The sequence below is a fragment of the Sus scrofa genome, chromosome 13, assembly GCF_054392235.1.
Source record: "Sus scrofa isolate SSC_HxYL_T2T_F1_AM1 chromosome 13, Sscrofa_HxYL_maternal_Yorkshire_Landrace_v2.0, whole genome shotgun sequence".
Classification (NCBI taxonomy): Eukaryota; Metazoa; Chordata; class Mammalia; order Artiodactyla; family Suidae; genus Sus; species Sus scrofa.
Window position 1 is genome coordinate 219,064,413 of NC_139395.1, and position 26,311 is coordinate 219,090,723.

Sequence of the window (26,311 nt, forward strand, 5' to 3'; positions counted from 1 at the left end):
CAAATTACCCACGACATTTTTCACAGAACTACAACAAACAATCCAAACATTTATATGGAACCACAAAAGACCCAGAATCACCAAAGCAATCCTGAGAAACAAAAACCAAGCAGGAGGCATAACTCTCCCAGACTTCAAGAAATACTACAAAGTCACAGTCATCAAAACAGTGTGGTACTGGTACCAAAACAGACAGACAGACCAATGGAACAGAATAGAGAATCCGGAAATAAACCCTGACACCTCTGGTCAATTAATCTTTGACAAGGGAGGCAAGAACATAAAATGGGAAAAAGAAAGTCTATTCAGCAAGCATTGCTGGGAAACCTGGACAGCAACATGCAAAGCAATGAAACTAGAACACACCCTCACACCATGCACCAAAATAAACTCCAAATGGCTGAAAGGCTTAAATATACGACAGGACACCATCAAAATCCTAGGAGAAAACATAGGCAAAACACTCTCTGACATCAACATCATGAATATTTTCTCAGGTCAGTTTCCCAATGCAATAGAAATTAGAGCAAAAATAAACCCATTGAACCTCATCAAACTGAAAAGCTTTTGCACAGCAAAGGAAACCCAAAAGAAAACAAAAAGACAACTTACAGAATGGGAGAAAACAGTTTCAAACAATGCAACGGACAAGGGCTTAATCTCTAGAATATAGAAACAACTTATACAACCCAACAGCAAAAAAACCAATCAATCAATGGAAAAATGGGCAAAAGACCTGAATAGACATTTCTCCAAAGAAGATATACAGATGGCCAACAAACACATGAAAAAATGCTCAACATCGCTGATTATATGAGAAATGCAAATCAAAACTACCATGAGATACCACCTCACACCAGTCAGAATGGCCATCATTAATAAATCCACAAATAACAAGGACTGGAGGGGCTGTGGAGAAAAAGGAACCCTCCTGCTCTGTTGGCGGGAATGCAAACTGGTACAGCCACTATGGAGAACAGTTTGGAGATACCTTAGAAATCTATCCATAGAACTTCCATACGACCCCGCAATCCCACTCTTGGGCATCTATCCGGACAAAACTCTACTTAAAAGAGACACATGCACCTGCATGTTCATTGCAGCACTATTCACAATAGCCAGGACATGGAAACAACCCAAATGTCCATTGACAGATGATTGGATTCGGAAGAGGTGGTATATATACACAATGGAATACTACTCAGCCATAAAAAAGAATGACATAATGCCATTTGCAGCCACATGGATGGAACTAGAGAATCTCATACTGAGTGAAATGAGCCAGAAAAAGACAAATACCATACGATATCACTTATAACTGGAATCTAATATCCAGCACAAATGAACATCTCCTCAGAAAAGAAAATCATGGACTTGGAGAAGAGACTTGTGGTTGCGTGATGGGAGGGGGAGGGAGTGGGAGGGATCGGGAGCTTGGGCTTATCAGACACAACCTAGAATAGATTTACAAGGAGATCCTGCTGAGTAGCATTGAGAACTATGTCTAGATACTCATATTGCAACAGAACAAAGGGTGGGAAAAAAAAATGTATACATGTAAGGATAACTTGATCCCCTTGCTGTACAGTGGGGAAAAAAAAATAAAAAATAAAATAAATAAATAAATAAATAAATAAATAAATAAATAAAATAAAATAGAACCTGGACGATGCCTCTACATTTCAGTGGCCTGAGCTGGCACCTCAGCGGCACGCAGATGTCCGTCTCCTCTGCGTCCTGTCCCACATTTCTGGGGTCACTCCTGCCATTTTTCTTCCAGTAAAGAGTCACAGAGACTCCAGCAGCGAGGCTGGTTGGTCTGGTACCTGGAGCGCAGGTCACACCATTAGGTGTCCAGCCCTAAACGATCCAGTGATTTTACTGTAGCCTGAATTAGACCCTCGCCCTTGACGACAGCCTGGTGTTTGGAGATCCTGAAAGCCAGGGTGCCTTCTGCACTGCTGCTTCCGAGAGACGTGGGCTTCAGAGGCGGGCGTCACAGGCACCCTGTCATTCCCGACTCAGATACGCACACATTCATTGGTGCCATCTGTCCACGCAGACCTGCCAGCCACTGGGATCAAAGCCAAACAAGACCCTCCCTGCTTCTCGGGAGCCCACACAGCAGCAGCAGAGAGGCACCCAAAAGGACCATGGAAAGCGCGTGATGAGGACCGCCTGGAGTTGTCACCCAGAGTCACAGGGGCCACAAGCGTGGGGTGAAGTCCACTTGGAAGAGTCCCACGTCTTCACGAGGGAGCCGGGCAGGACCGCAGGGCCGAGCAAGCAGGGCTGGATGGGGGTGGGGGGTGGGATGCAGACGGTGATGAGGGGGGAGGAGAGCGGAGGACAGTGTGCCCCCTCCCCCGGTCCCTCAGAACTGGGGGAAGGAGGCAAACCTGAGACGTGGTGCAGCAGCCCGACGCTGACCGCTAGGCTGTCCTTTGAGGGGGCGGGAGTCTACAGTCTGGGCCATGGGCAACCTCCGCTGGACTTGAAAATTTAAAAAGTTTAAAAAGTTGAATAGAGTTCCCGTCGTGGCGCAGCGGAAACGAATCTGACTAGGAACCACAGGGTTGCGGGTTCGATCCCTGGCCTCGCTCAGTGGGTTGAAGATCTGGCGTTGCCGTGAGCTGTGGCGTAGGTCGCAGATGCGGCTCGGATCTGGCATTGCTGTGGCTGTGGCGAAGGCCCGCAGCTACAGCTCCGATTAGACCCCTAGCCTGGGACCCTCCGCATGCTGCCAGTGTGGCTCTAAAAGGACAAAAGCCAAAAAAAAAAAAAAAAAAAAAGAAAAAGAAACAGAAAATTTAGAAAGTGGAAACTTTTCTTTGGTGAAAGACATAACTAAAACAAAAAGGAGGTTGATTAATTTTGTTCACGAGAAGCTGTGGTTCCAGAAGTGTTGCTTGAACAGGGATGATTACGCAAATCCAGCATCTGCCTCTGACCTAATGAAGGGGCCGCCAAGCTGCCTCTGACCTTGAAGAGGTTCAGTGTCTAAAATGGCTGTATTCCCCCCGCCCCCAATGCCCGGAGCTGCTCTTCCCTCTGTCTTTCCATCCAGTGCACCTTACTTCTGACGAGTCCTTGTGACCCCCGGGGAGGTCTCGGCCTCCGTCCCCCGATGCCTCCATCCTGCCTGGCGGAGGTGGGGCCCCTCCTTGGGCTAACACGCTTCTCCCTCGCTCTTTACTTCCTCCTTTCTCCTCCTTCCTATTAACCTCTCCACCCAAAGTGTAGACCATAAGATGATGTAAGGACCCCCCTTTGGATGACCTAGACTTGCGCGCAGTTTGGTGGGCTCAGTGATGCACTTTCAGGACACAATCAGGCCAGCGTGAGTGAGAGCTGATCAGTGGGCAGCCCCCCTCCCCTTCGTGGTACCTACATACCTGCCTGCTGCCGAGAGGCTGGGCAAGAGCAGCCCGCTACCCCGGATAAATTCCGGTCCCGCGAACAGGACGTTACCATCGGTTCCCAGACTAACAGAGGCAAGGTCTCCTTTGAAGAGTCCACCACTTGCTCATCCTTTCGACATCAAGAAGAAATTTAACTGCAATCTACTGACCTTTCCTGCTGCTTTTCTATGGCGACAGAAAGGATGCAATACCATGCAAAGCCTCTGAAGTGTCTATTTTTAGTTATGAGAGCTCTGTGGACAGACACCTCTCTCATGCAGGACACAGAAAGCTCCAGGGGCCACCGTAATAGCTGGTCTTTTCAGTGGCAAAAGGCAAGAGAATGCGGAGGGCTTGCGGGTGAAACGTCCTAGTTTTAAGTCAAGGCAGAGTGAGTCAGCAATCCCTTTGCAGAGCGGCGGGGCTGCGTGTGGGGCTGCGGCTTGCCGCGGGCCTTTCATGACACAGTGTGTGATGCTCCCAGCTGGCAGATGTGCCCACAAAGGTGAACGGCCCCCTCCCCACGCCGCTCGCTCGGCCTGCCCTGTCTGAGAGCCGAACAGTCGTGGCCTGCTGCCCGCTGGAGTCACACCTTGATGGCCGGGGCCGTAAAAATTCGCACAAAGGGGCTTTTTGCATGAACCTGTGTTAAGACCCGAGGGGGTGCCCACCCCAACCAGGAAAACCCTTTTTTTTTGTTAGAGAGGCTGGTCAATGTATGAAAGAGCTGACGCTAGAAGGAAAAACAAAAAACAAAAAACAAAACAAAAAACAAGAGGTGCACCGGATGAGGTTTTCAAGGGGCAGCGAGGTGTGCGGTTTGAAGACCTCGCTGTGGCTGTCACCTTCCCCTCTGAGTGAGGACACAGACAAAAGGGGGAGGGAAGAGCTAAGAGGAAAAGACCCGCGACGAGAGAGAGACCCCGACTGGAAAGCCAGTGCCGCTTTGCAGACGGTGCAACAGCCTTCCAGACAAACTGGAAGCGGGCGAAAGCAGCGAGCTCCAGGAGCACATAGAGGAGGGGACGAATTCCCAAGCGGCTCAGCCCCCAGGAAAGTGACTTCATGGTCCCTGGGGCAGCGGTGCCCCCCATGCTGCTTTGTGCCGAGCCTGGGCCGGACTATAACTCAGCACTGCTGCCTTCAGGGAGAACGTTTTCTCAGGAGAAACTCGGCAGGAGCAGACGGCAGGCTGAGCGCCCTGGTTGTTTGCAGTGCGGCTCAAGGTTTCTCTTCCAGCAGCTGGGGACGAGCCCTCAGCTGACCAGCAGCCAGTCTGTCCCTGCTGGCCTGGCTGGGGGCACCACTGTCTGCAGCTGGGCTGCGCGAGGCCCCAGCGGGCTGGGGGCACGATGAGCCTCTCCTCTCTGCCTCTTGCTGGGCTCTCTGCCATACTGCGAGTTACCATTTAGGAAAAGCAATCGGGAAAAAGCTTCCCCTGGAACGAAATTAATGCGTGCACTCATGCACGCCTGTCTCAGGATGTGCATGGAGAAGGGCACGTGGCACCCAGTCAGGATCCAACCCTCAACACAAGGCACCGGACCTTCACCCTCTGTAGATACGGGATTTGCTGTGAAAGTATTCAAAATGGGGATATAAATATTGGACTTTCACGAGAGGGCTTTTAATCAAACTGTGCAAAACAACAGCTTCATAAAACGTTCACGTCCTGGCATCCTATGACTTGAGGTGAGTGAAGTGCCCTCCCCCGGCCCCCCAGGAAAAAGCGCCAGGCAGACAGGTGTTTGCTCCATTTACCTTCCAGGTGACCCTGATGCTCTGAGATGATACGGGCTCCAGGTGGACTTCCTGCGGTGGGCCATCGGGAGCTGGGAAGACCAAACGCACAGGTTAGAGACTGGATCAGGGCGGGCTGGAGCCCACACAGCAACACACAGCCCCGGCAACACAGCGCTGTTTTCAGCTTTAGTGGGAAAACCCATTTTGCAGAGTCACTGTGTACAAAATTTACCTTGTGCTCACCTGCTCCTAGAAAGAAATCAATTCGGAGGCCCTGTCTTTGTACTCTTCCTCATCTTATTTTTGACACCTTGATAGGTCAACTTCCAGGCAACAAACTACTGTAATGCATTTCTTTGATAAAACTCTATCATGGCGGGTTCAAGATTCCTCTCGTTCTTCTGGAAGTCTTGTTTGGGGTCCATCCCTCAGGATGCTCGGAAATACTTGGGGAGGGAAAAAAAAGGGGGCCTCTGCCTCTGAGCCTCTTTAATTTTTTAGTTCTCTATACGTTCCCACAAAAAAACTCTTAATCTGGGGCTGTAGCCACAGAGGGCAGGCACAGAGCTGCAAAGTAAAACAAAGCACGTGACTTACACCTGCGTGTTTCCCATGGCTGTAGGGGTGCCAACTACACTGGGGACGGTCGACGGCTGTGGACCGGGTACCATGTGCGTAGCGTAGCACTCAGAGGGGACACCCCTGTCCTGCAAGAGCTTGTCATCTAATCAGGACCCCGAGAGAAAGATGACACAGCACATAGTCAAGTATCTTCTGAGAAGCAGAAGCAAAGGTAACCCAGAGCTCGACGGGAAGACACCCCACTGGATGACAACATACTGTCCAAGAGACAGTTTTTCCATCACTGCTGAGCTGCAAAAGGGCCATTTCTCTGGGCATGGACTTGCCGGTTTGCAGAAAGGTGAGGGCACTGGGAGAGAAGAAAACGGGAATGGTGACCAAACCCACCTGAACGTTTGGAAGTGGGAGGAAGGGGAGAAAGGCCACACTGGGGGGTGCGGAGGGAGCGAGGGGAACACGTGCTCCATTTTTCAGAGAGAGAAGCCCGAGGGATACCACGACTGTGGAGTTGCTAAGGTGATGGGCGTTTGACGCTTTCTGCCTGGGTTCCAAGTCCAGCTCCCTCACTTAGGAGCTGAGTGGTTTGGGCAGGATACTTAATTTTCCTGTGCCTCAGTTTCCTTCCTCAGATAATGGGACCATAACATTAACGTCAGGGTTGTAACGAAAACAGTGCGCTCGGAACACAGCAGCAGTGATGGTGACTGTTCTCGCTGCGCGTTGGGACGGTCAGAGGAGAAGCTCAGATGAGCAAAAAAAAAAGTTGCTCTTGAAGGAACAACATCCCAGTAGAGAAAGAAGCAAGAGGATGGAAGCGGGGGGCGGGGGCATCAAAAAACGTCACTGGGACGGGAGGAGGAGGGAGCAAGGTGAGCGAGGCCCCAGGGACACTTGCTCCTTCGTTCAAATGACTCTTTCTTCTCACCAGAATCAGAAGGAGTTAGAAGGGGAGAAGAGTGGGCACCAGGAACACAGTAGAAGGTTGGACTATTGCAGTAGCCTGTGGGAAAGAGTATGCCCTGCTGAAGAGAACACGGACCCATGGGCGACTTCACTGATGAGGATAACGTAAAGGAGGAAGGGTGCCTGGTCACCAGACTTTATGAGGCCACTGTCATGCGCAGGAGAAATGTCGCTGGGCATTTTTGCGCGGTTAAGCAGTGCCAAGGGGAGGGAAGCAATGACTGCTGCGATTGCCACTAAGTGGAGGAAGACGACCTGAAGGCTGCTCCCAACAGGAAGGGAGGGGGACAACTCCACAGTCTGGTGGGAGAGTGGGAACATAAGGATGCCAAGAGAGGGAGCCGATTTTCCAGAAAAGACGATTCATTACATCCTAGAAATATGAATTTGAAGGCAAGTGGGGCTATGGAGGTTTTGTCTGCTCAGCCACGGGAGGCGTTTACAAGAACCAGGGAGAGTCAGGTCTCAGGCTGCTCCCTTCTGCCAGCTCCCCTTGCAGTCCAGCCCGTGCCCTCTCTGGAATCTGCTCAAACATCCCTGCCCTCTGCTCTCCTGGCCTCTGTCCCCACCAGGCTCAGAGCCTCTGCCCCCACAGCCTATTCCAGCCCAGCATCCACGCCTGGCCCCGGCTGCAGTTTTGCTCCTAAACGTTCATTTTGGTCTTCATTTTACCTCTTTAGAGGGGGCATGAACCTGGAGCACAGACTGCCCCATCAGTGTCTGCCTTCCTGCCCCCCAGGTCCCAGCCCCGGCCATCAGCACAGTGGAATCCAAATGCCTGTCCTCGGGCAGGTCGGAGCCCGTCTTTTCCCGCCCTCCTTGGCTTGGGGACCCGTCACAGCAGGGTCAGGCGTACGTCTGCGGCTGATGTCTGTCTGCACGTCAGTCTTTCCCTCTTCCCCCAACAGACTGGAAGCTGTGTGGCCCCAGGAACCGTGTCCAGAGCAGGTTCTCGCTGTGAAGGATGGAGCAGGGTGCAGAGGTTGGAGCTCGGAGCCCGCCTCTCCCTCCCCAGCAGGTCACGGGGACCCTGAGTTTTCTGGGGGTCCAGCAGCCTCCTGGATTTACTAATTCTTCAGATGAAAAGGCTGTGCCAGCACTGAGGCCAGTGTCTAGAACAGTCACCAAGGGAGAGGCTGGCATCCAGTGCACCGTGGCCATTTTTATGGCTCTGCACCAAATTTCTGCCAAGCCCTTTACGCGGGAACATTTCAGGTCCAAGAGAGCACGCGGAACAGATCCCCTTCCCACACGGGCAGTTCTGTGCTTCATCCATAAAAATCCTTGAAAGCTTCTTTCAAGGCCTGACAACAAGACCGACGCTTGATTATTTTAATGTAATTGTGCGAAATCAGACCGAGCAAGGAGACTGCCTGCTAGAAATTGAGTCAGTGTTGGGGCACAGCCCACTCTGTACCCTTTGGCCCTTTGGCCTCTGCGCCACTTTCTCTGGGGAGGGCAGAGTCACAACCTTTCTTTTCTTTTCTTTATTTTCTTTGCTTTTTAGGGCCGCACCCACAGCATATGGAGGTTCCCAGCCTAGGGGTTGGATTAGAGCTGTAGCCACCATTCAACACCACAGCCAGCAATGTGAGACCTGAGCCTCATCTGCAACCCACACCACAGCTCATGGCAGCGCCGGATCCTTAACCCACTGAATGAGGCCAGGGATCGAACCTTCACCCACAAGAACACTATATGGCGTTCTTAACCTGCTGAGCCCCAACGGGAACGCCAGCCTTCATTTTCTTGTTGAGACAGATTCGTAGTCAAAAGCAGAGGTACCAGGACAGTGTTTTTTTAAAATGCTCTCAATTCTATCAGAAAACATTAAGTTGATGATGCAATTGAGAATTGGGGGCAATTTGCTTTTTTCAACCTAGTCTGGTGTTTGATGAAGGCCCCCCATGAAGTATGGGGGTGGGCAGTCCCTGCCTCCAGGACAGACCTGACTATTGTTTGTTTGTTTGTCTTTTTAGGGCTGAATCTGAGGCATATGGAGGTTCCCAGGCTAGGGGTCGAATCGAAGCTCCAGCTGTTGGTCTACACCACAGCCACAGCATCACAGGATCCAAGCCAAGTCTGTGACCTACACCACAGCTCATGGCAACACCAGATCCTTAACCCACCGAGTGAGGCCAGGGATTGAACCTGAGTCCTCATAGATGCTAGTCAGGTTTGTTAACCACTGAGCCACGACGGGAACTCCAGACCTGGCTGTTGTTAAGAACACAAAACCGTTTTTACTTAGCCTATCAGGACTCCAGTGGTTCGTTAGTAATTAATTCATCTATTCATCTGCCCGGTCTCTGAAATGAAGGAATTTAGATCTTTCCGCTGTTAAAAATAAAGTCACAATAGAAACGGTATGAAGACCGAGCTAAAAGAATGTAACCTTACACACATTAGAACCGTGGCCAATGGAATTAGGGAGAATGTTTGTCTGGGCGCTGAATTTTCCACGCTAGGTTTCTCAAGCCATATAAGAACAAAACTTAAAAATGATACAAAAAGGGAGTCTGCGTCCGGAATGTTCGTGTTTCCTTACAACTCCTGAGCTGTGCTTTTGCTTCCCCGTGGGGCCTCGTCTCATCACAAAAGGCCAATTTCTGTAACATCATAAAATCCGTAGCAGATGGGATTCCCGATGCTGACATGATAGAGGATCAACCATCAGGCATCCACGCACTTACTAAATTTGAAACCCGCGTGGACACTGAAGAATTTATTTACACGCGCTCGAACTGAAGCTGTACTATAAACAGAAAACATCGCTTTTTATACCAGAACATCTGGATGTTTTCCTGTGGGAAGAGAAGGCTAAAGGGAAGAATTAACGACTGATGGATGTGATTTTCCAAAATACATACCCTCCGCATTTCTACAGAAGCCCAAACTCTTCGATCTGTGAGTAAGAAGTGATCAGTGAAGTGACACGTGCAGACTGTATCTACAGCTCCCAATGTTTTTTCCAGGCAAGGCGAGGTTCACTAATTCTGTTCGGCTGAAAATACTGCAACGGCAGACACTTCCTAGCTGTCAAAGCCGTCGTTGCCAAGGTTCAAACCTCACCTTTTTCTTCTGCCCTCAAAACAGTCCCTCCTCCATGGATCAGTCTCCGGCTTCACCCAGAGGCGTGGGGCTTAACAGCTGATGGGGCAGCATCGAGCCGCCCAAGGGAAGTGCTCCGAAAAGTCTATCTCTTGTTCCTTACTGGGGAATTTACTGAAGGCATGCTGTGTGCCAGGTCCAAAGCTGGGCAGAGACTGGGTGCAAAAACGGGAAAAACAAGGACCGAGGGGCAACCGCGTGACCCCAGCTACATGGTCACCCCTGGTAGAAGCAGCGTGGGTGAGCAGAACGTTCTTTGCTGGGCAGAGGTGCCCAAGACAGGGCAGGGCTTAATAAAAACCAACGCAGAACCAGGAAGGGGTGATCCCTAGATGGGGAGGACGAATTCATTTAATAGTTATTTATTGAATCAATAGCTTATTCACGTAAACTATGATTTATTTAGCACCTATTAAATAAATGCCGTGCCAAATGCTGGACTGGGTGTCTGGGACACAGCAGGGAACAAAATGGCAACTCTTCCTGCCTCCCTGGGAGGGACCAAAAATAGATGGTAAAGCAAAGAAATCCGCATTGCTGTGGCATCTGACGGCGATGGGTTCTTTTCCTTTTTAAAGGGGATGCTAAAGGAGGGAGGCACCCAGGGTCCTGAGTGGCCAGTGGGTTGGGACTTAACCAGGGAGGTCAGGGCAGGACCCACTGAGAAGATGCTATTGGAGCAAAGACCTGAAGGCATTGTCGGAGGAGGGGGAAAGACATTCCAAACCATCCCAGAATAATTCCAGACTCTTCCAGAACGTTCCGGGATAGCGGGGGGAATGTACTGGGCATGGCTGAGGAACAGCAAGAAGGGCAGGGATGTACTTAGGCCTAACTTCCAACATTTCTCAATGGACGCTGGACAAAATGACAGCTACAGAAAGGAGGGCTGACTCAGGAGCAGGGCACCCCTGGTTCTCAGCGGGCAGACCGGTACAGGGGACCCTCTCAGGGAAGGGGACAGTTGATGCCACCCTGGGCCCCCTTTGCCCCGCTTATCGTGTGTCTCTTGTGACATGGTGATGCCTCAGACCCTCATCCCCCCGCCCCCGCCTCCAGCTCAGCGCACAGGGACCCTTCCCGATCACAGCTGCCACTCTGCAGTGTCATCAGTGAGGAAGCCAGGGTGCCAACTCCGCGCCAGATCCGATGGAAACCCATCAGCTCCTTGCGGTGACCCTCCCGCGACGTGATCCTGGCTGTCCCTTCTTGGATGAGTCCAAACATGCAGTGGTTGCTGGGCGAGCTCCCGCTTGATGGGACAGGTGAGCTCTAGGGGCAGATTCATAAAGAGTAGGATGAAGGGATCAGCCACCCCCCGCTGTCACAGGCCCTCAGTGACTCGCAGCCTTCAGGGCACAGCTGTGGGCGGGGAAGCTGGTCTTGGGTGAAGATCAGCTGCGCGTGCAACATGCGTCAAAGAAGCCTGGCAAGCCGGCGCCCTTCCGGCCCTAGGAGCTCATCTCCTTTGCTCTTGACAATGACTCCACCACTTCTCTCCTCTTGGGGGCTGAGGGTTGCTGCGGGGAGTCAGGACCTGCGCTAGACAGTGTGATCTGTGCTTCGGGGCTATTTCCTGAGGTCACCGTATCAGAGGGTCTCACGATGCGTCGGTGACTCTCGCAGGAAAATGACCGTGCTCTCGTGCACTCGGAACAGTGCTCTTTGCCAGCATTCGGCCGGGCTGCTGCAGGAATGGCCGTGGTTCCTTTTTCCCCAGCTTCGCACCGGATGACACAACAGAATCCAAAACACAGATCCCCGCCACGGCGAGACCTGCGTTAGGGAGCTGGAATCAGCTTCGGTAAAGGGCCCACCCTATCGTAAAGACGTAGGCTTTGCGAGCTACATGCTGTCTCAGGTGCATATTCCGCATCTTTTTCTTCTTTTTAAAATGTAAAAATTATTCTCAGCTTGAGAGTTGTCAGTGGAGTTTGGCCCACGGGCAGTGGTTTGCCGGATGCGAAACTGAAAGGTGTGGCATGATGGTTACCGGTGGCACGTGCCACCACTCTACTGGGCTCCAGCCACCAGCTCCGATGGCTCCTGTGGTCCTTGCTGGAGCTCTGATGGGTGCGCCGCCTTCTTCCCCCCGCCTCCGTCCACCGTCCACCTTCCAGACCTACTCTCCTGCCTTTCTCTGCCTTTCCCTCTCACGCAGCCATTCGAAGCTTTCGTGCGGGTCTCCGGAAGGACCGGCCGACGGGGCCCTGCAGCACAGCACAGAGAGCTCCCCCAACACTCTGTGATGGTCTGTGTGGGCGAAGAATCTGCAGGAGAAGGGATGTGTGGACGTGTCTAACGGAGTCACCGTGCTGTACAGCAGGAACGATCACAAAACTGCAAATCACCCAGACGCCAATAAAACTTCAAATGATGAGGACAAATAAAAAGCTGCAGTTCCCGTCATGGCTCAGTGGTTAACAGATCTGACTAGGAACCATGAGGTGGCCTTGCTTGGTGGGTTAAGGACCCGGCGTTGCCGTGAGCTGTGGTGTGGGTTGCAGACACGACTCGGATCTGACGTTGCTGTGGCTGTGGCGTAGGCCGGTGGCTACAGTGCTGATTAGACCCCTAGCCTGGGAACCTCTACATACCCCGGGAGTGGCCCTAAAAAGACAAAAGACAGGAAAAAAAGAAAAAAAAAAAGCAAAGTTTCAATGTGGTTTTAACCCTCTGTATAGTCAACACACGCACACACACAGAGAGCTCATTGTATGTTCTAAGACAATCCTGAAAGGCGTGTTTAGGGACATTTCGAGTCATATCCCCGAACCAGACACGCGAGGAGCAGACCCACGGGCAGCACATGGTCCCGTGGAGAAATGACCGCAGGGCTCACGGCGAGCGTCGCAAAGATTTCTAGTAGAACCCAATCGCTTTGTCGCACAGCAGAAGTGATCAAACACTGCAAATCAACTATCCTTCAATAAAACCCCAAACCTGAAAAGAAGTTTATTTTGTTTGATGGAAAAACAAAATGAAACAACCTCCCCCCAAAGGTTTCTACGTGGTGCTGGGGGAGGGACAGGAAGGTCGCGGAATACTGGGAAAGGCAGTGTGCGGGGGCGGGCTTGGCCGGCCTTGCCAGGGAGGGTCAGCAAAGGAGGGCAGACCTTGCAGGGCCTTCCACGAGGGGGTGGACGCTGCTCGAAGCAGGAAGGGGCAGGAAGGGACAGCTCATCTCCGATCGGGCCACACCACAGGGAGTCCAGGTGGCTTCAAAGTAGCAACAGGGTCAGGGAGGCCAGGCCCACACCTCACCTGCTTCCTCAGCTGGGGCCCGGGAGGCATGCTCAGCTGCCTGAGACTGGGGCACTCCACTGCCCTAAAAATAAGCAGGGCTATAACTTCCAGAAGCTTCCACCTGAGGATTCTCACTGCCTCCGAGGTGACCTCATTTCTTTAGGGAAAAGGGAAAGAAAAGGTGGGAAAAGGTTCTCTCCAGGTGGCTACAGCTCCTCAAGATATGTCCTTGGGATCCCACCAGCAGGTGGCAGGGACCATCTGTGGCCACCGAGGGCAGGTCTTAAGAGGGCATCGTGGGTCAGAGCGTTGCCCAGGGTGAGAAAACGGCTTTTTGGTTTCAGGCACACTAAGCTCTACTCCAAGACGAGGGCAAATTCTGCTCTGCAGCTCTCCTCTGCCCAGAGCTTCCCTTCCCTAGATTCCCTCAGCTCGTCTGGACAGTGAATGGAGGGGCTGTGGGGCAGCCGGCAGCCAGCACCCACGTAAGGCCCCGAAGGCCAGCCCAGGAACCAGGAGGAGCCTGGCATCTGCCTGTCTGCGGAGATGCACGCTGGTGACCAGGACCAGGATGGGCCATCCACCTGGCCTCCTGGCTGGAGAGGGAAGTGTTGCCTTGGTAACGGCAGCTGCAGGGAGGTCACAGAGGAAACAGTGACAGAAACAGCAGCAGCAGCAGCAGCATGGGTTCCGGCAATGCGGAAGCAGCGAGAGGGTGCCTCCCGGAGAGAGCACCGCTTCCTTAGGAGAAGGCTGGCGACAGGGCCGGGGCTGCGAAGGTGGCTAACGGCAAGGAGACAGCTCAGCCCCAAGCCAGGGTGTTCCCTTCAGAGGCGACTTATTCTCCCTAGATGCCAGACGTGACGAAATGCCAGGAAGTTAGTTCCTTGTTTACAGAAATATTTAAATAAGAGTCTATTTTTGCAGAAGCCTAATTATTTCAGAGCCATGCAAAGTCCTTTCAGAGGCTGGGATGTTTTTCAATTTTCCAGCGAAGCTGCTGGATCATTTGTGAGGAGGAGAAAGGCCTCACGATGTGCGTTTTGCAGAAGAGAAAACACGCGGAGCATCTCCACGTGTGCGAAGTGGTTCCTCACAGACACTGAGGCATGAAGCCAGCCTGTCACCCGCCCTTGCAAACAGTTTTCAAGAGCTGACATGGTCCAGAGTCCAGAAAGGACCGCTCATGTGCAGCTCAGGAGAAGCTGTCGACAGTGACCTAGTTCCTTGGGGACAATGTTGGTTTTGCATATCCAAAGAGTTACACTGCAGCATTTGCTTTGATCCAGCAATTCTTGTCCTTGGAATTTAACATAAAAATCAATGTCGGAAACAGTAAAAAAAATATCACAAAGATGTTCATCACAATAGTGTTTATGATAATGAACCACTGAAAAGAAATGCAAAGCAAAACTACAATAAGGTCAGAGTTCCCTGATGGCTCAGTGGGTTAAGGATCCAGCACTGTCACTACTGTGGCTCTGATGACTGCTGTTGTGCTGGTTCGATTCCCAGCATGCCCAGGGCACGGCCAAAAAAACCAAAATACAATAAGATAGAATGGCCATCATCAAAAAGCCTACAAATAATAATAAATGCTGGAGAGAGTGTGCAGAAAAAGGGACCCACTTACACTGTTGGTGGGAATGTAAACTGGTGTAGCCACTATGGAGAATGGTATGGAGGTTCCTTAAAAAACTAGAGTTACCTTATGATCCAGCAATCCCACTCTTGGGCATATACCCAGAAAAGATAAAAATTCTAATCAGAAAAGGTATGTCCACCTCAATGTTCACTGCAGCACTATTTACAACAGCCAAGGCAGATGAAAGGATTCAGAAGCTGCACATATATACAGTGGAATATTACTCAACCATAAAAAGGAATGAAATAATGCCATTTGCAGCAGCATGGACAGACCTGAAGAGTACCATACTAAATGAAGTTAAGTCAGACAGAGAAAGACAAATACCACATGACATCACTTTTGTGTGGAATCTAAAATAGGACGCAGATGAACTCATTGACAACACAGAAACAGACTCACAGAAAACAAGCCTGTGGTTACCAAAGGGAACGGAGGCAGTGTGGATAAATGAGGAGTTTGGATGAACAGCCACATCCTACTACATATCAAAGAGAAAAGCCATAAGGACCTACTGTACAGCACAGAGAACTATATTCAATATCTTGTCATAAATTACAATGGGAAGAATCTGAAAAAGAATACACCTGTGGGTGTAGCTGAATCACTTTGCTCTAAATATGAAACTAATATAACAGTATAAATCAACTATGCTTCAACAAAACAATAAACACACAACAATCCCTAACACTACGGGATTAGTTACAGAAATGGTGGGAGGAGAACCACAGATTGACAGAAAGTACTTCAGAGACAGGGAAGCACGCTGTCTACTCCAAGTGCCGCCACGGGGTCACAGCGAAGTAGGTGGGGGACGGCAGTCAGGTGCCAGCCCAGTGGGAAGGTGAGGCGAACCTCTTGGGGAGGCTGTGTCATTGGGGATGAGCCCTTAATCCTGCTGATGCAGAACCAGGCATCTGCGGCCAAGCTTTCAGCCTCGCCGCAGCAGTAGGGAGTGGCTGATGAGCTCTGACTGGGGGCAGGAAGAGAAAAGCGAGGTTTGGGGCTGGACACTCTTCTGTCCCCAAAGGTGAGCTGGCTTCGGTTCCTTCCCTTTCCTTCCCCAGAGCAGCCCCAAAGCAGCCAGTTTCCTCCTCTCAGGCCAGGAGGCAGATGGACAGGCAGCGTTCACTGCCACGGCTCAATCTTCTGCAAACAGGGGTTGCTACTCCCTGGTAACAGTGAATGAACCACCACACTGGAGGGTGTGCATCCTAGTGTGTGTGTGTGTGTGTGTGTGTGTGTGTGTGTGTGTGATGAATAATTGAGTGGGTGATATCAACGTGTTGGTGGGTAGCTCTAGGTTGGTAGGATCGTGTGAGCTGTTTTGTCTTCAAGCTGCTTCTCTCTATGTTCTATGTTGTCAGCCCCAAAAGAGCAAGGCAGTTGATTAGGGAAATAGCGCCACTTCTGGTCACTAAAACAACCTGTGTGGCTGTCTCCACAACCCCGAGAATATTCTTGCTGTTTCCCAGTCAACCACCCTCCCTCTCGGGGCTGCACAGGCACCCCGGCAAGACACAGGCTCACGGTTCTCCTGTCGACCTGGATTCATGCATCCAGACAAAGGGGCTCTACGGATGGAGGTTCCTGAAATCTCACCAGATTCTTAAATTCACGCGTCTTTCTTTTACATCTCGGGTGTGAGAACCTTGACCTAAGTCTTGTTGGAAGGGCAGTGCCTTCAAAGTGGGCGGCAGGGCGCCGTCTGTTTCTGACGGGGCGTCCAGCTTTGGGGAGCTCTCATCCAAGGTGTGACTCTGCCCCGACCGGCTCCCCCCGGGCCTCCCCACCCCTGCCCCCCGTCGGAAGGTCACACGTACCTGCCTCGTCCGCGGTGATGGACAGCTCGTTGCTGGGCTCGCTCTTGCCAATCCGGTTCTTGGCGTACATGCGGATGCTGTAGGTGGAGGAAGGGTGGATATCAATGATGGTGGCCGAGTTCAGCTGAGGGGAAACATCTTTGGTTCTCTGAGCAGAATCCCAGGAGTCTTTTGGGTTTTGTTTTTCAAAAAAGAAGAGATAGAGACGTGAGTTTTTTTCCTCTGCCTTGGAAAGTTCACAAGCAGGAATTATAAACAAAAAAAAAAAGAAAGAAGGAAAAGAAAAAAAAGTTACAACTCAAAGTGAATTCTCAATGCAACGTTCCCCGTGGTCTGGGGGTCTGGCCACCAGGGGGCGCCGCATCGCACACGCATTTTACCCACGCGGAGGCGGGGGTGGGGGGTGGGGGGTGGGGGGTGGGGGGCAAAGGCCGCGGGTGCGGCTGGGCTGGGGGAGGTTTGTCCGAGGCAACACAACAGGCCTCCTGGCAGAAATCACAGAGGAAAACAGAAGTCATGCTGGTCGAGTGAACAACAAGCACTCATTGCACAGGATGATAAAAGAAATTATGGTTTGCACAGCCCTCCACTGAAAAGGAAACAGTCCCTGGTCCTAAAAGGTATTTGAGAGCCAGCAAAACCTTTAGCCATGTCAGAGCCCTCCTTCTCCAAAAGGAGCGTGGTGAGAATGAAATCACCCCTTCCCCCTCCCCCCAAAAAAACTAATCTTCGTTTCTAGCATAAACACTGCTTACCAAATGCACTTCTCAATTTTAATTTTTGAAATCATTCTGTGTCCAAACCTTTATGGTAGGAGTTATTTTTCAGCCACAGCCAGTCTTAAAGATGGCACATGACTCATAGGAAGAGTTATCACTGAATCCATGACCTGCGTGCTTGCTGGTCTTAGAGCTTTGACCACTGGAGGGTAAGTACACCAGTAAATGGTTCTTATTTCAGAAGGAGTTTGGGCAGGTGCTGACTGGGGGCAGCTGGTCAAGAGATGATGCTGGTGGGGAAGAGCCAAGGGCCCCCTGAGATGGTAGCAGAGAGGATGCTTGTAAACCCATGCCCACCGCCCCAGGGTCCTTGTGCCTTGCTGCCCTGTGCTCATCACATCTGTAAGAACTTCAGCGAGAGTCTGTGTCCCCTGATGGATTCTCAGCCCCACAAGGGCACTGACCGTGCTGACCACGTCCAGGGCTGTATCCTCAGTGCTCACACAGAGCCTGACAAACAATACATGCATGTTTAATAGATGAATAAATAAATGGCAAATATACGGAACTCTGGGTCTTGGGGGGGCCTCCACCCCCCTTTCCACATTAACCATGGAAGTTCAGTGCTGCTCTGCCCAGTGGTCACCAAAGGAGCAAGATTTTCCAGACTCGGAGGAAAAAGATGTGGCTTCAGGGCTGCCTTTGAGTGCCCTCGAGTGCAGGGAATGGAGCCTAATAGAAACCAACGACTGATATTCCAGCTAAGAGGAAAGGTATCATTGAGTCCAGAAGACCGAAGGCGGAAGCAGGTGACACAGAAAGAGAAGGTGCTGCAGATAACAAAGGAAGGGAGAGCCGCAGGAAGGCGCTCAGTGAAGGACGGGCACGGGCACGGAAGGGACTGCAAAACCAGGAAAGAGACAGGAGCCCTGTCCCGCCAGGAGGAAGCCCGGCCTTCTGGAGAAGACCTTGGGGGAACAGAGAGGAACCTGGGTGCTGCAAAATGCCCAGACAGGTGCTAAGCAGCCGACGCCCGAGGTGGTTGGTGGTTCTGCCCAGGCCACCTTGGAGGTTTCTGGAACTGACTGGGTTGATGGAGGCAGGGCCATGCTCCCTGAGGGTGTGTGTCTGGGGGGCAGCTGAGAGCCCGAAGGGGCACACTGTTGTCTCCTGCCCGCCCCCTCCTCCCGCCAAGGAATCGTGTGTACAGCCCATGCGGGAGTGACAGTCTCGGGGTCTCAGGCAGGAAGGGAGCGATCCTGGGAGAATGGGCTGGGCTTTCAGCTTCTTTCTTGCGAAGATTATATTTTGCAAGAAAAAGATGACGGCTGTGATCATCGTGACTGTCAGAATGTGGTTCCAAACCCTGTGCAATGGATGTTCCGCTAAAGCTCAAGACGACAAGAACGAGCAGGAATGTGTCGTCCTGGAGGACCTGAGAGTAACGGAATGGAGAGGAAAAAGTCTGCTTAAATATCCCAACACACTCCAGCAAGTGATACGGCCTCAAAGGAAGAATTTAAACAGGCCAGCGGCTGCCCAGGAGGAGAGTAAAAATGCCACCTCTGCCCTCAGGTGCTGATGTGCAAACAGGCGGGTCCTGGATTCCGAACAAAGTGTGCTTGAAAATGTAACACAAAACAATCACAGAGAGATGCGCTCTTGGGCAGATGAAACTGCCAACTGAAACAAATGGAAGGAGCAGGAATATAGACAGCGGAGATGAAATAAAGAAACTCAGGGGAAGTGAGTCGCCAAGGAAAAGGTGCGCTTGGAGGTGGAGCCGCCGGCCGTGCAGCCGTGGGTGGGGAAGGTCTGGACGGAGGGACGGCGTGGTGGTTTCTAGCCGCAGAGAGAGCATGTGGCCTCAGAGTGAGTTGAAAGGTCACACTGGAAGATGGTTTGTAAGAGGTCTGTTTACCGAGGTGTGAGCTGGGCGCGAGGGACCTGCGGGGACACTGAAGGTCCCAACTCCTAGTAAGGGTGGGAGCTTCTCCCTCCCGGGTCCAGGAGGGCCAGAGGGGAGGAACAGTTTCTGGAGTGTAGACAGGGGTGGGGCCTCAGCATGGGGGCCCCTGATGGGACCTGCACACAGAGAACACAGCCTTGGCAGGGCCCGTGTCCGAATCATCCTCTGGGTGTGCCATCCCACCCACCCCCACGGGCAGGAAGGGAAGCCGGGAGGGGTGTGAGCACGGAGCTCGGCCTCCGCCTCCGCGAGGAGAGCTGACAGGGTTTTCGGCAGAAGTCAAGGCACCTGTCATGAGCGCTGCCGTCCTCAAATCTGTGGGCCCCTTGGAAAGGGCTCCGAGCTGGTTGACAACTGCGCTTTCAGACCCATGCCGTCACGATCTGTGGGGATGGTGCCCCAAATCTGTGCTTTGGTAAAGCCTGGCTCTCTGATGCACAGCTTGGGTTTGGAGCAACTGCTCTATTCTGTTCCTACAACACCCTGGTGAAGCGGGGATTTTTATTTTGATTGCGAAGGTCCAGAAACTCAGTCCCAGTTACAGAGAGCTGGTGAGAAAGGGGGCTGGGATGTCCCCAAGCTCCAGAGCCCTCTTGCTGCAGCCCGTGACCCGCACAGAGTCTCTGCAGGAGTTTCTAATGAGACTGGATTTTGATTTTCCCAGCATCTGCTGGAAGCCCTGTGCTCAGACGAAGACTCTGGACAAGTTTTTGACCTGGCTTCCGGACAAGGAGGAGCAACGCAGAGAGTTGGCCCCATGCAGAAGAAGGGAACTTGGCCCAGATTTCCCGTGACTCCTCTGGGTTTGTGGGAACTTAGGGTGGGAGCGCTGTGTGTGGTCACATCTGTCCCTTGGTTTAGGAGGGAGATGTCAGCACATCCGTTGTTATGTAGGTACGATCCCAGGACACGCCGCAGACAGCCCGGTGGCAGAGGAGATGGGGCGTGCAGAGTCCCATCCCTGCCTCGGAAAAAGCTCAGGTACCCCCGGTGGGAAGGGACGCAGGAAGCTCACGGGGCGTGTGGTTGTACTGGGTGCCTGAGTTGAGCCCAGCCCAGGGGTTAGACACTCGAGTCAGGAGGGCGGCGGATTCTCAAGGACAAATGAAATAGAGGAGACTCAAGCTGAAGGAGAGCTGCTAGTTGGAGTTTCCACTGCGGCACAGTGAGATCGGCAGCGTTTCTGCAGTGCCCGGACCCAGGTTCAATCCCAGCCTGGCACAGTGGGTTAAGGATCCAGCATGGCCGCAGCTGCAGCGTTAGGTCGCAGCTAATCCCTGGCCCAGGAACATCCATGTGCTGTGGGGCGGCCAACAACGGAAAAAAGAAGAAAAAAAAAAGGAAAAACGAAGAAGAGGAGCTGTTAGAAGCAAGAGTGAGTGAGGACGACCAGAGGTTTGCGAGACGAAATTACACAAAGTGTATAAAATGAAGAGGCAGCTCAGAAAAGGCGGAGACCTGCTGGGGACACAGGGGACAACACTCCTGCTCTGTCTTCTCCACGGAGAACAGTCGTCCCTCGGGTGGGAAGGGGAAGGGGCCTCAGAGAGAAGGGCCATGGGACAGGGTGCGGAAGCCCATTCAGGGACCTGCGAGGCACCGTGAGAAGGAGGGGGGCGCCCGGGGGGGGGAAGGAAGCGGACGTGCAGGCTGATGGGCAGGCCGTGCACTGGGGCATTGACGCTGGAAAGGGTGAGGAGGGGTCCCCAGGGTCCACCCGGAGGAGAGGCAGTGGTCACTTGCAACCAAGGACGTGGCAGCCAAGGCCACCACGGGGCTGCAGGCCACATAGAGCAAGTCAGACATTCTGAACGAGGGGGCACCGGCTCCGTCGTGCCTGAGCCTGGGCACATGACACCAGGGGGGTGGCCCTCGGAGGTGACCAGAGGGCAGGACCGGGAGGTGGTCATGGCAGGACAAGCAGAAGAACTCGAGACCTTTTCTTTGCCCAGCAAACAGGAAAACCAAGAGTGGCATCTGCTTTCAAACCCTGGAAGGGATGCCATCTGACCAAAGCGTTTCAGGTGGGAAGAGGGCCGTAGATTCAGGAAGGTCTGTTTTGGTGCAAGAAATAAAAGAACTTTTAACAGTCGCGGTGGACGGACGGAGGCAGTTTCCACTGCTGGGCTTGTTCAAGCGTGGCCTGAACCACCCCTGGCAGAGACCCGCTGTGTTAGGCAAGTAACATACGGTCATGCATTGAGTTCTCGGCAAATCACTGCAAAAGCAGAAGAGAGCATCTTTGGGGATGATTTCATTGCTTAAAACATGAGTTGAGAGTCAACCGGTCATATGACGGGTCTAGTGTGTGTCCTGGTCACTGCAGGGGATGCAGGGACATGGCTCAGAGTTCCTCAGATGTAGGACCCACCCCAAGAGGTCACTAGATCCTCATTGGGACAACCACCCAGTAGGGGACAGATATTAAATAAACAGTCACAAGCCCACCAACTGTCAAGGCACACAGGGTGCTATAGGAGTGGAGGAGGGGCGTGCCCGAAGATGGGTGGTCAGGGAAGGCTTCCTGGAGGAGGTGGCTGTTAAGCTGTGATTTGAAGCATCCGTTTTCTATATACTCTGCCTATAAATTTCACTCCTTCAGATTATGGTTGTACTGTTTACACACCCACACCTTTTAAGGAAGCCACTAACGCATAGAGATGCCAATGAACACTGTCCCTAGAGCAGGGACCAGGACTCCTCTTGCGACTGGCCTCCCTCCCCGCTCCCAGGCCTTTCAATCTAGAAGTGATGGAAGGCCGGGGGGGCCTGGGTGCAGAGCTCAGGACGTGGTGTTGGGCCTGCCTGTCCATGGGCTCTTCCCCGGTGACCCTCCTGCCAGGCTCCACGGCTGCAGGCACCTTGGCTACGTGCCTGCCCCTGTGCGGGTGTAGAGCGGGAGGAAGGGACTCTATTCCTCGATTTGGACTGTGCCCGGCTTCATACTCGCCTTTTCCTACTTTATTATGCAGAGTCCCAGCCATTGACACTTGTGAAAATGCTGCTGGCGATAAAGATAATGCTTAGATTTGGACCGCCTGTGAATTAAATGCTGCACATTCGCTGAGAATCTCTTACCCGCAGGCATTGTGCCGGGTGCTGGGGAAGCACAAAATCAGGGCTCCTGCCTCTGGGAAACCTCCAGGAGAGGGGGAGACACTGAGGATTCTGAACGGGCAGCAAGTAGTTTAACAGACATAGCTGGGCCTAGAGGCCACGTAAAAATAAGCGTTTTCATGCACGCTTGAGTGACACTAAAGCTACCCTTTATTAGACATTTGCTATGTGCCAGACAGGGGGGTGGCCAACGTGTTCCTTTTTTTTTTTTTTTTTTTTTTTTTTGTCTTTTTAGGGCCGCACCCACGGCACATGGAGGTTCCCAGGGGTCGAATCAGAGCTGCAGCTGCCAGCCTACACCACAGCCACAGCCACAGCAATGCAAGATCCGAGCCATGTCTGCGACCTATACCACAGCTCACAGCAAAGCCGGATCCTTAACTAACTGAGCAAGGCCAGGGATCGAACCCAAGTCCTCATGGATACTCGTTGGGTGTATTACCGCTGAGCCACGACAGGAACTCCCTTCTTAGAGAGAATCTGCCGCCTATCTGTTGAACTCTGACCACACGTCAGGCCTGTGCTGGGTGTGGGGCCTGAGTACAGGGAGCCCCAAGCATCCCCCAGGCTGGTGAAGGGGACGCACACATCGACAATCACAACACCACGGCTCTGTTCCCTACAGAGACACATTCTGCGGTACCAGGAGTTAGAACTTCAGCACACATTTTTGATGGACCAATTCAACCCGCAACAAATTCATAAAAAATGTCAGTTCTCCCTACATTAATCAACAAATTAACGGTAACAAAAAACACATGTTTTTCTGTAGCTAAACTTGTTGACCCTAAAGTTATATATGGAAAACTAATAAAACACAGGAAAGGAAAAGTTCCTAGGGTGGCCCAGTCTTAGATATTAAAACATAAAGCCTCCGTGATTAAAATAGTCTGGTACTGGTGCTTTAATAGATGAGCCAATGGAACAGCATAGAAAGACCATAAGTAGACTGACATACACATGGAAAGTTAGTAAGCAATAAGGTGGCATCTGAAATCACTGGGCAAAGTGGATGTTCATTTTTTGTCTTTTTAGGGCTGCAGGTGCGGCATATGGAAGTTCCCAGGTAAGGGGTCAAATCAGAGCTACAGCTGCCAGCCTACACCACAGCCACAGAAACATCAGATCAAGCCAGGTCTGTGACCTACACCACAGCTCACGGCAACGCCGGATGCTCACCGCACTGAACGGGGCCAGGGATCAAACCCACATCCTCACAGATACTAGTTGGGTTCGCAACCACTGAGCCATGCCAGGAACTTCCAAAGACGGACTTTTTAACAAATGATGTTGGGGCAAAAGGAGACCCTTTTTAGAAAAGACAAAACTAGAGCCATCTCTCCGAGCATACACAAAGATGAACTCCAAAACGATTTGAGATCTAAATTTCGAAAAGAGGGAGAGACAACACAAGTATGAGAAGAAAACAGGATGAGTTATTTCATGGCCCGAGCATAGAAGACAGCTTTTCCAACTGCAGTCAAAACCCAGATATAATAAAAGAAAATGATGATATATTTAAAAAAAAAAAAAAACCCACAGTCGCGGAGTGAGGGGTTTGATCACACGTGACGGCACCTGCCAGAGGAGCAGGGGGAGATCCTGTGGAGCCCAAGACGGGGAGGCCTGGCCTCCAGTGTGGACCAGGGATGGGTCCCTATGGAGGTAACATGAGCAGCGGGGTCTAAGCAGCAGGTGCAAGTAACCATAGCAACTGTGGTCCAGGGAGGGGAGGGCGGCCTTCGAGGGTCGACTGTCACAGGTGGATGCCGAGGCAGCCCGTTTCACAGAGGAGGATGGGGAGCCAGGCAGCCAGTGAAGGTGCACAGCTGCTAAGAGACAAGGCTACAGTGGAGACAGGCTGGGCCCCAGACCCCCTCGATCAACCCCTGCCTGGATCGTCGCCAACACCCGGAAATGACCGAGCCCCCGAAGAGAGGGAGGCTGCTCCCCTGAGAGGCCACCAGGTCTAAGACCCCAGGCCTTCGGTCCCTGGCCGGTGAGAGAGACTGGTGGGGTCTGCCTCTCCCTCTGGGGACGCTGCAAGCGTCCCCATCATGCACGTCTGTATTCCTGCCAAGTTCTCCTTGCTGCTGCGGGTTTCCAGGCCCTTCTCTGCAAGAATGTGTCTGCCGCCCCTAAGAAGTGCTTGGTTCCAGCCTGACCTTAACTTCTCCAGAAGGACAGCAGGGCCTCCCCTCTTCCCTTTGCCCTGGGCAAGACGGTCGGTCCTGGTTCCTGAAAGATCCCCGTGGGGGTTGGCACTGCCCTCGGCTCGCTCCCCGCCCCCTGCACCCCTCCCCAGCCCACTGCATGGACAGCGTGACTGCAGCCACACAGCTCCCCTCCAAGGGCTTCCTCAGGTCTGTGGAAGCATCACCTCACTTCTGGGCTCTGGCTGTGGCTCAGGAGACCAAGCGGATCCATCCCACCCCTTCTGACACCTTTTCTTCCACATTTCTAATCCGCTACATATCACACACCAATCATAAGTACCATGGCTACACCTGCTGTTCTTGGTTTGATCCAAGTTTTTTTTTTTTTTTCCCTCTTTTATGGGCTACACCCGTGGCATATGGAAGTTCCCAGGCTAGGGGTCGAATCAGAGCTGTGGCCACCGGCCTTTGCCACAGCCACAGCCATGACAGAGCCGAGCCACATTTGCCACTACACCACAGCTCACGGCAATGCCGGATCCTTAACCCACTGAGCGAGGCCAGGGATTGAACCCGCGTCCTCATGGATCCTAGTCGGGTTCCTTAACTGCTGAGCCACGACGGGGACTCCAGATGCACGTTATCTGCATGGTCACCTGTGGCTTTCCTTTAACCCAGCGCTCAACGCGTCTCCCGAGTCCCTTCCGCCTCCTGGTCTCACACTCTCGGCTCTGCAGCCCGTCCGCTCCTGCCGAAGCACTTCCTCACCCCTCACCTGCCTTTCAGCTGCCTCCAGCTTTTTTCTTTTTTTTTTTTAATTTATTTTTTTCTTTTTAGGGCTGCACCTGCAGCACAAGGAAGTTCCAGACGAGGGGTCGAATGGGAGCTGTAGCCGCCGGCCTACACCGCAGCTAAAGCCACGCGGGATCTGATCCACATCTGTGACCTACACCACAGCTCACAGCAATGCCAGGTCCTTAACCCACTAAGTGAGGCCGCGGGTGGAACCCGTGCCCTCACAGACACTACGTCGGGCTCTTAACCTGCTGAGCCACAACGGGGACTCCCCGCTTAATTTTTTACTCCAGCTTCAGCTCAAAATGGGTCAAGACTCTGCACTCTGCAGTGACACGTGGTACCCAGAAAGAGAAAAACAAGGCCACTCTTGTGGTCTCTGAGAATTGTGTCGATCCCTCTTGTGCCAGTGGTGCCCTAATTCCTTGACTCCTGTGTGTCAAAGTCCAGACAAGGGGCCACAGACGTGTCCAACCCTCAGCCTGCCGCGTCATAACATTCAAAGTGGCCTTGTCATTGTCCCCTATAAGATGATAATCAGACCCACCCCTCATGGTCCTGCCAGCCGGGTCTGTTTGATTTACGGGCTCCCGGGGGGCCGACCCCTTGCCCACCCAGAGGAGGCGCAGGATGGCCTGGGCTGCAGTTCCTGTCCCCACATGTCCAGGAGGGCCCAGCAGGGTCCCCATCTCAGCGAGACACACCTCTCCTCTCTCGGCATGGGCCATCCCCACTCAGCTCATCCCACAGACTCTGAGCACAGCCGGCCCTCGGGGATTCGGACGGGAGGGAAGCAAAGGGAAGCTCGGAGGTGGAAACCGTGACAGCGGCCAGGCCAGGCTGGCCGCCAACTGAGGCCAGAGTGCCCTGGGGGCCCCGGGAGCAGGGGAGGGAGCAGGATGGAGGCCCCTCCGGCTCTAAGAGAAAAGAGGCGGGGCTGACCCAAGCAAGAGAGCCATCTACCCGAACCACCCCACCAAGGGAGGCAGCGGTGTGCTCTGTGCAAGGGAAGAGATGGGCCCGTCCCAAGAGCCCCCTCCG

The 26,311-nt window shown here is 52.7% G+C and overlaps 1 protein-coding gene across 7 annotated transcripts in view; it reads right to left on the reverse strand.

The window, feature by feature from the left end:
* Positions 1-26,311, reverse strand: part of DSCAM (DS cell adhesion molecule) — a 744,988-nt gene that overhangs the window by 120,358 nt on the left and 598,319 nt on the right. For 5 of the 7 annotated variants that reach the window (XM_084992175.1, XM_084992177.1, XM_084992176.1 and 2 more), the window contains 2 exons: positions 16,515-16,682; positions 5,163-5,233 (listed from right to left, as the gene is read on the reverse strand). In XM_084992175.1, the coding sequence (XP_084848301.1) occupies positions 5,163-5,233; positions 16,515-16,682 (239 nt within the window). The remainder of the gene's footprint in view (positions 1-5,162; positions 5,234-16,514; positions 16,683-26,311) is intronic. The other 2 variants (XM_084992181.1, XM_084992179.1) reach the window with 1 other exon arrangement.